This window comes from Polistes canadensis, unplaced genomic scaffold, assembly GCF_001313835.1.
Source record: "Polistes canadensis isolate GaletaPanama2010 unplaced genomic scaffold, ASM131383v1 scaffold_63, whole genome shotgun sequence".
NCBI classification, from domain to species: Eukaryota; Metazoa; Arthropoda; class Insecta; order Hymenoptera; family Vespidae; genus Polistes; species Polistes canadensis.
The window spans coordinates 346,386-356,631 of NW_014569610.1; the positions used below are offsets into that span (position 1 = coordinate 346,386).

Below are 10,246 nucleotides of genomic sequence, written 5' to 3' on the forward strand. Positions count from 1 at the left end.
CTAATTCGAAAAAAGATTAAAGAGAACAATGTGAACAATCGTTTTATATTATTTTTCCCATATCGATAATAACGTTCTTACTTTTATTAAGTTAAAAGTGCAACAAAAATATCACCTGATCGCGCGTTTTTCTGTTTATAAGATAAATATATATATATATAAAGAAATATATATGTAATCGAATATTAACGAGAAACATTTCGATCTATTTTATTTTGAATCTATCTTAATAAGATAGATATCTTACTATCTGATCGATAGTAGATCGATCGATCGATCATCGATCGGTAGAGAAAAAAAAGATCAAAGGTGATATAAACGCGATTGACGAGTGCTCGAGAATGAGGACGATTTCGTATCTTCGTCTTCGTAACACTAACGACGATTTTGGTGAATAAGTTATCGCGATTTTTGTACTCTGACATAAATCATGTGGAAACTTTGGATCGTTCTGCTCTGTGCGACAGGTAAAATAATTTCACGTCTTAACGTTCATTCCTTATCTTTAAACGAAAAAAAAAAAACAAAAAAAGAAAAAAAAGTATCCTCGTGTTTGTTCATTCATATATATATATATATATATATATATGTTTGTTTTTTATATCTTCTATAATCGCAACATTTATTATTTAAAATAAACGCGTGCATTTTTTGTTAAATAACTCTGACGAATATTTTTGTTCTTGTATAACGAAATGAACGAAATATATACTCGTGCAAATATTTAATACGAAAGCATAGAATTTGTTTAATTAATTAACACTGGTATATAGTAGAAAATCGGAGAAAATAGTTTCGTTAAAAAATAGAAATGAATCGATAAGCAAACGCGTTAACGAATTAACCTTAATTAACAATATGAAACATAGACGGTGTTATCGATACATAAATCTTTGAAGATGGAATGCGAAACTCACATTTGTCCCACGCTTAATACGAACTAACACCAGGTAACGATCGTCTCATGCGCGCCAACTATAATGTATACACGCGACGAACCAATTAGAGATCTTCCAATTGGTTTGCAACGATAACACACGATATCTCGGCTTTAGATGAGAATATGCGTGAAACGTATTCGATTATAAAACGACGATATAAGACGTCTTTTTCGAACGAAACCAAAAAAAAAATAATAAAAATAGTAAAACAAAAATCAGCACATAATCGATTTTATAAAGGCGTCGTCGACTACGAAAAAGAAAAAGACTTGGGTATGAATAAATTCTTCTCGCAAATAACACTACGAAGGTTAAATATAAGATTAAAAGCAAAAAAATAATCAACGCGAGATGCAATTAACTTGTACGACTTTTTCTTTTTTTTTTTTTTTTTTTTTTTTTTACAAACTCGAGAAAGAAAATAATTGCGATATTATCACGATTATACTGTCTCTAAATAAATTTGAATCTATCGTGTTGACGTCTATATGTGTAATCGATTACCAACAAGTACAATTCTTCATAGCCAACCTTGACCATTCTCCCGCCGCGTTGTCCTTCGCCTATGAACAATTTTTATATTACTATCGTGTCGTTAAAACCTTTCACAAAACAACGATAATAGAGTGATACTAATTTGTAATAAGGTCAGCTTGTAAATCATCTCGTTCAATAATATTAAAATCCTAACCCTTAGGGAATGTTCGTTCTCTTTAAATAGAAAATTAATAAGATACCGATATGATCTTCGAACTAACATCGTATAGAAAGAGTGAGAGAGAGAGAGAGAGAGAGAGAGAGAGAAGAAGCTGTATCTACGTGAAAATGAGCTATCGTACCAGGTCCGACGTATGCTGGACGTGTTAATTGCTCAAGCGATTGTCAGGTAACTTGATAGAACACCAGCCTTGCAAACTAGATGCTATCGGTAAATGATCCAGTAATCGAATTATGTTGTTACTCTATCCCCAAAGCACCAGAACACGAAAGTGCAAGAGAGAGAGAGAGAGAGAGATGGATAGATGCAAAGCTTTAGAGCCAACCGGCTAAGATCTATTTTCGCTTGTTCAGAATCCGTTCACGAAGATAGGGCGAAATAAGAGAGGAAGAAAGAGAGAGAGAGAGAGAGAGAGAGAGATAGAGATAGAAGATAGCAAATAGTGCGAGCACATATTATCAAACCAGATTCAAATTTATTTCACTCTCTCTCTTTTCTCTCACTTGCATGTCCGCGAGAAAAGGAACGATAAATTTTCAAAGACAAGAACAAACCGTGGTTATTTTCTGTCCCACTTGCACAACTTATGTAATACTACCTTTTTATACTCTTATCGCATAAACGTTTCAGTCAACTACGAAAAGACACCGAATTAGCTTATCGTTGAATCTCTAATATATGCTTTGAGAATTTTTATGAGTCGAGAAGAAATGATGACTAGCGAGAATCCGGTCCTTTTATTTCTCTTTCCTTTTTCTTTTTTTTATATCTTTCTTTCTCTGGAACGACGATACACTCAAGGATAAACCTTATCGTTGAACTTGGAATATCTCACGGAGGAGACAAACGCGAGAATTTTTTATTTCTATTTTTAAAAATAAAAATTGGGATATAATGTATTAAGTGAATAAGATTAAGTTTATAGTTAAATTTAAATGACATTACGAATTCAGGATTTATCCGAATATCTTTTTCGTTTATATTCAAAATAGACATTTCGATACAAATGGAAAGGAATATTTAATTTACGTATACAAATGTATTAATTTTTATTTAATTAAGAAAGAAATGTACCTTGGTGAAATAATCAAGTGGATATTATTAAACCAACCAAAAGTTCGTGAATGAGTCATGCGCGAAATTGAACCTGTTACAATACAAAGCTCGAGTTTGCCTTGTAACACATACCATATATTATTTACTCTATGAAAGTAAGAACATTTGGTGGGTGGATCTAACAATCTCTTTTACTTATTAAATAAACGTCAACTAAGAAAACGTAGGTAACGATTTATTTTTCAACTTGGTGAGAAAATTTGGAAAATATTCGAAGTTTTGGAGAAAAATTAGGTCGATTAACGTCATAGTTAGCACCAGGATTATCGAAAGTTTACCGTTGTTTTATTACTACGAACTCGCAAATTTCTACGTAACTTGACTTGCTCTATTACTCACGAATTACGTTCTGGAAAACCATTTACGCAGCATGTTCTTTTGCATATCTATTCGATATTATTCGAACGTGAATGCTTATTTACAGAGTGAATCAAGGATTCCTATCATTCATCGTAATCATCTATTTACCGAATTAAGATAAAATATAATTTATATAATATCGTTAATACTTAAGATTACTCGGAATCAGTTATTCTCTACGAAAAAAATAAAAATAATTCTTATATAAAAATCGATAAAAAGAAAATAATGTTAGTAAAATAACGTTTGACTCGACCTGTATTCCTACTATTCGACGTATAATTTTACTAATAATACTGTGAAATAAAAAATAAATAAAATCGAATATTAATAAGGCAAATGATAAAGTCTTTCGAACGTTGGTAATAAACTTTCTTCTATTTTTTGTTCTTTCCTTATCTTAGAGAAACGAATGATAGGAAATAAAATTATGATCGATATATTAGATTGGATAAACACGAATACTCATTTTAAAACACTCTCTTTCTTCGAACTTTGAAATAATAAATGGAACACGGTGTCGTTATAAAAGGATAGTGATCATTTGATGCATATATCGAATATGGTATAGAATAACTGCAACCTTTCGTTTTCTCTTTCTTTCTCTCTCGAATTCGAACTTGTTTATAGAAAATGGATCTTTCGAAAGGTAGCATCGGTGCTACGATTTAAAGCGTACAGATGATATCCTATCTTCTTGATGTATGGATGATATCGTTTTCCCAAACAAACGATCCTTGACCAAATACTAAAACGGAATAGAACTCCCTAGCACTTGCGATGTTCCAAACCATGAAACTGGACCATTTCTACTACAGTGAAATTTAATTTACGATAACACGTGACCGCGTATGTCCAATAATTCACGTTCTACCTGTGTCGACGTAAATTATTCTGCTACGAGAACTCGAACTCGAACGTTTCGACATTGACTCCTATATACCGAAAAATAAAATAAAAACAATTATAAATAAATTTACTATTCTATATACTATACGCGTGAAAAAATTCATTTGATATTTTTCTTTGAAAAATAAAATGAAATAAATATAATTAGTAATACGAAGAACGAATGATATTAAAACTCTATCGAGAGATATCTTCGATAAAAATAAATTTATTTTCAATGTTTAAAGAGAGCTTTTTATCGGAACGAATGATTAACAAGTCGAAGTTGGTTACACACACACACACACACACACACACACACACACACACACACACACGCACGCACGCACGCATACGCATACGCATACGCATACCCATATACTAAGTATTAAATAATAGCGTGTAATATAATAAGCGTATGCATACATGTGAAAAAGTTACGTAAATTTTGTGTTTTAACGAGCAGCGCGACTCGACCTATCCTACATAGAAAAATTTTGAATAAATTCATCGCCGCAGACACACGTTCGCGGTGTATGTATAAATAATAATAATAAAAAAAAAAAAAAAAAATAAAAATTCCCATACAAATTTGCATCGAATGCATACGCATCCGTTTATGTCGGCAAACTACCAACAGTTTACGGTACACGATCACGAATATACCATATACACGAACACGATAAAAGTTAACGATTTTTGAAGCAATATCGTTTTGTGTTACATGTTTATGAAAAAAAGAAAAAAAGAAAAAGAATAATTCCAACCAAGAGACTAAACATCAATCAACGAATACTTTTTGGCAAGTTTTAAAGAAATTCCTCGCAGATGTTCTACATTTGAAACAACTCGCCGATTTATTGTCGATTAAATTTAAATTCGTGCAATAATATAAATTATGTAATACAACCGTCGTGGTTTTGCTAAAATATAAAATAAATTGCACATAAACGTGTGACGATACGATTAACAAAAATACTTTCAATTGTTTTCATAAAGTATCTCATTAAAGTTAAAAGACTAAAATATACAAATGAATTTAGTTAACTATTAAAAATATTGTATCTTACAATAAGATTATATTGTAGTCGTGTTCGTTCACACGCGAATATAATTTTCGGTGTCTCCGTCTAGTTAATAAAACCAAGACAATTTTCTAGAACAATATTGTTTCTCGGAATAGGCATCATTAAATGCATTGAACCGGGTTAAGCACATTCCACCCTACGCGGAAGTTTATTTTCAGCTTGGCTCTTCTCTGTCGATGGACTGTTCAATTTGTTTCTGAACTTTCCGATACGATACTTCTTCATCGATCTTCATATCTCTACAGGATGTTTCGCGTAACTGACATAAGAGTGGCGGCAGGGGAATTTGAAAGAAAAGTATCATTGATAACTAATCGAAATTTCGTAATCAGGTCAAGAAAATTACAGATAAATCAAACGGAGAACGAGGAAGAGAGAGAGAGAGAGAGAGAGAGGAAAAGTTAATGCATTCGTAAATAGGAATAATAGTTGTTACAAATATATCAAAAGAATTGTATGAAATAGAAGTAATCGTCGCAAAGTAATAAAAGATCTTGGTAAACGTGTGAATGTAATAAATAGTCGGTTGTTCTCTGAGAGAACCCCCATTGTCGGTCAATTAGATGAACGGGAATGACACGAACCATGTAACCGCCATAAATTCGTATTAGAAAGAAGCCATGTAACTATTCACAAATACCAGAGACTATTAAACAGAATAATTCAAAGAATATAATTAATAACGAGTATATCATAAATTTTCGTGCAATTACGTCGATATAGTCGTTTATAACGATGCAACACCTACGTTACGGATTTATTATAGAGATAAACAAAATGGGTTAAAAAATAATAGAAAAAATGAGAAAAAAAAAAATAAAATAAAAAGCAAAATAATCGAGATACGCGCGAAAAAGAAAATACGTCGCAAATAAAAAAAAATAAATAAATAAATCTAACGAACACGAGAGTGATTTTCCAGGCAGGATTAATACAAAAATAACGAGTTGGCAGTTCTGTTAAAATTGATCCCCATATAATCTCCCATTGTATTCCTACATCGTATGAGAGAAAATTGATTCTCAAACAATAGCCCGCATTTGTCAGAACGATCGACAAATATATCCTTTCGTAATAACATAGGCGTTTACGACTATTCAACCATGAAACAGACACATGTACATATGTATAGATATAAGTACTTACGTAATCTTTGAAAATTCCATTCAAGGATACGTTTAAAAAATGTAATTTATTAGAACGGCCGTGCTCTAACCTTCTATCCAAATACACATACATATATATATATATATATATATATATATATATATATACGGTTCGAATGAAATTCAAATCAAACGATGTACTGCTTCTGATTCGATTCCATATGTCGGATTTCGCTAAAGTTTGAAATTAATTAAACCGAGCATTAATTGAAAAGCAGAGAACCGAACGCGCAAATAACTGCGCGAAATGCTTTCAAACTGTGCAACTAGAAATTCATTAAATAAACTTCAAAGATGAATTCTACGTATTAACAAAAGATTAGAAATAAAATACAAGTAGCGTATATTCGTACGCGCGTTAGATGTTAATAATTAATACATCGTATAATATTTTCTGAATACGTTACGGACGAAATATTTCAAAGTAATGAAAAAAGAATTGTTTATTTTTTACAGGGATATCCTCGACCTTGGTAGATCCTCACAGTTTCGGTATAACCATTCCACCAAAAAGTCAAGATAAACCAAATCGACAACATGAACGGATCAAACGATTCGCCTGCCCAATAGGATTTTTTCGATTGAAAAGATTTTGCTATTACTTGAGCGCGGGTACAGCACCCTGGAGAGAAGCGTACTTTCATTGCAAGGACAGAAATGCAACTTTAGCGGTACTAGACAGAAATGGAAAGGATAGAATGTTAAGGAAATACCTGATGGGTGATCAATTTAGTAAGTATAACAGATATATTTATATACGTACACGTACGTGACTACAATCATTAAAACCGTTAAAATACAATTTCTTAATTAGCAAAATCGTAATTGCTCGTTAACCCTTCCTAACGAAGACGAAACTTTTATTTAGCAAAATTGGAACGATGGATAGGTGGAATTTATAACTGGCAACAGATGGCTTGGGAGTGGGGTGTTACCGGCGAGAAAATGGTTTTTCAGAGCTTTGGTAAAATAAATCCCGGCAAGTCTGAACAATACGCCTGGCATTGCATTGTATTGGATCCCTCTTTGAAATATAAATGGAACGCCAAAAGTTGTGTGCAACGGAAGCATTATATTTGTGAAGTACCAGCCGGGAGAATAGGTGAAAATATATTAATATTTCTTAATATAACATCAAATTAACGTGTCTTGTTAATTAACATTTTTTCACGGATGAATTTGGAAAAAATACTTTTTTAAATTTAATTATACCGTAACAAAATTATAGCCAGAAGACGTAAAAAGACGGCCGATCCTTTCGCACCGCAAAACCAAAGAGTAAAGCCTCGTAAACAAGGAAAAAAATATCCCGGCGAGTTTCAGAGGCAAAATAATAAACGAAAAAAAGGACGGGCTGATTGGAACAGAGATTGGACCGAACAAAACGTGAATCAACAATGGGCGCATGGTGTGAATCCTGGCTCGAGGCCACCTATCAAGTAAATCATCTTAAATAATCTCATTTAAAAAAGAAAATAAATCATTTCTTTTTCTTCTAATTTATCTTTCTCTCTAATAAAAAAAGAAAAAAAGAAAAGAACAATATAAAAATAGGCTCATTTTCTTGGTAATTCATATTTCAGGCAGAGAAGTATGAAAGAAAAAATGCGACATCATTCTAACAGGACGATTTCGAGTGCGACGGCACCGAATGTCGCACAAATTTTATCTCAAAAGCAAGAATACGGTGCTTTTTTGGGAGATGGACCGAGCAACGCTGGGCATAATCAGCCCCAAACATTATCGAATGTAAACGACGTATTATCTCAATTCCAAGCGAAAATCAATGATTTCGCACGAGAGGAGGTTTTGCTTAAACTTTGAAAAATGTAATCCTATTTACACCACCGAGTCATCAGCTTCTCCTAATGCCATTTTTTTCTTCTTTTCTCTCTTCCTCTCTCTCTTTCTCTCCCTCTCTTTCTCTGTTTCTCTTCTATCTTTTTAGTAACAAATTTTGCCCCCTTTTTTCTTTTTTTTAGATTAGGAAAAAGAAATTTGAGAAATCTCTCGAGGCTACAGACTGAGATAATTTATTTAATTGAAAATGAAAAGCCGATTCCTTCATAGTTCCTTTTCTCTCCTTCTCTTTCTCTATCTTTCTGAATTTTATTAATAGTTAAATCGAACGTTGCGATAAACGATTTAATTGTAGACAACGATATAAGAAAAAGAAAAATTACATATAAATATACATATATACAATTACATATAATATCTGTTAGAATCTAATTGTAATTCGTTCTCTTTAACAACGTTATGTATGTTTTTCAACCTATGTATTCGAAGATAAAATAATCGTCTATTTAAAATCTTCCCAAATTTAAAAAAAAAAAGAAAAGGAAAAAAAATTAATAATGAACTCAAGTTCGAGATTACGAGTATTAAACCCTTGTACTACACATATCAAAATTAGTATTTCTTCGCTATTAATGAAAGCTTTGAAAAACAAAAAAAACATGAAAATTTGTAATGTATCGATGTTATATAGATGTCCATGTTATTGAAACGAATACTTTGATTTTCTTTAGTAATTAAATATTACTGCTAGTTGAAATTCTTAGTTTTAACTCGTTATACATACGTATACACATATATTATATATAATTCTATCGAAATAATGTTACTTTTACACTGCTTTATCTGTAAATATGTAGAACCGCAATCGTCTGCCTCAAACATTTTACGTTTAACGTCTCATGTTATAATTAGAATAATAACGAAAATAAAAAACATTTAATCGAATATTAAAACAACTTTAACCACTTACCTTGATATACGTGCAAAGAGCGTCACCCTTCAATTCTCCCACATGATCCCTATACAACTTGATCTTGTCTTTGTTTTTCTCATCCCTTGCAATAAGACCACATTTGTTGAAGAGTTCTGTAAGTTCCTCCATAGTGATGTCCAAAGGTAATCCAGAAACGTAGATAGCAGTATTGTGGGCCTCATCTATCTCGAACCAAGTCGGTGGCTCCTGAGATTTTCTTTTAGCTTCTGCTTTTTTCTGTTCTTTTGTCAGCTTTGGTTGAGGAGGAGGCAGTTGTACAGACTTTTCTGGTAACTTTTTCGATGATTCTGTTGCATTTGGATCTACAAATCCGTAGCTCATTTGATATCTAGCCATAAAATCTTCATCCACCTAAGATCACAAATTTGAAGATTAGAAATTAGATTTGAAATTTACTTTGTATTAATAAAACTTAAGAAAAGAATATTACTTTGGGGAACCATGCGTTCTTCTCTCGATCCCAAATATAAACACTACCATCATTAGGGTCTGTATATGTGTGAGTATCATTTTCAAAACCATAAACTCCACCTGGTGCAGCTACTGCAGGTCCACTGGCTTCCTCTTTCTTTTCATCATCTTTAACAGCTTCGGTTTGGCCTTTATCTTCAGGGACCCACTGATTTTTCACTTGATCAAACTTGTATTTCACATTAGTTGTTTTATCCACGTATACATAGTGTTCTCCATCGAATTCGTATTGATCAGGATTATTTGAAGTCAATTCTCCTGTTTTCTTCGACTCCGGAGAACCACTCATATTGACAAATTATTTTCTATCGAACAAAAATTTGAATTAATATAAAACAGCGTCACTTATCTCGATTACGATTAAAAAAATGACAATTATTAAAAATTGTATAGCATTCTATGATAATGATACAAACACTGTGTTATAAATTGAGGTTAAAAATTAATATTGAGGTTAGAACGAAGAATACTAAATTATAACGAAAGTTAACTTACCGAATGTAATACTTTTATTATTCTTTAATAACAAATGTCGTATATTTCACCAAAAATGATTATTCTTCGACGATAAAACTTTGTTCAAATGACAATTAAATGTATACACGAACTTGACAGTATGATTTTTACAAGCTTCTTAAAGTTCAAACTAACGCACTCTATAGATTATCTAAACAGTCTTTACATAGTACCATGTCGGTAATGTA

At 32.0% G+C, this 10,246-nt stretch overlaps 2 protein-coding genes across 2 annotated transcripts in view; one reads left to right on the top strand and one right to left on the bottom strand.

Annotated features, from left to right (window-relative positions):
• LOC106786032 (HIV Tat-specific factor 1 homolog) overlaps positions 1 to 10,200 on the bottom strand; it is a 52,047-nt gene extending 41,847 nt beyond the window's left edge. The window contains exons 1-3 of the mRNA XM_014747012.1: positions 10,038 to 10,200; positions 9,502 to 9,847; positions 9,048 to 9,422 (exon numbers count right to left, since the gene is read on the bottom strand). Coding sequence (XP_014602498.1) covers positions 9,048 to 9,422; positions 9,502 to 9,831 — 705 coding nt within the window. The 5' untranslated portion in view covers positions 9,832 to 9,847; positions 10,038 to 10,200. The remainder of the gene's footprint in view (positions 1 to 9,047; positions 9,423 to 9,501; positions 9,848 to 10,037) is intronic.
• On the top strand, positions 13 to 8,487 carry LOC106786033. Its single transcript, XM_014747013.1, has 5 exons — positions 13 to 467; positions 6,734 to 7,009; positions 7,146 to 7,379; positions 7,506 to 7,716; positions 7,861 to 8,487. Exons 1-5 carry the CDS (start codon positions 431 to 433, stop codon positions 8,099 to 8,101), a joined length of 999 nt encoding a protein of 332 aa, XP_014602499.1. The 5' UTR covers positions 13 to 430; the 3' UTR covers positions 8,102 to 8,487.
• Positions 10,201 to 10,246: the final 46 nt, after the last annotated feature.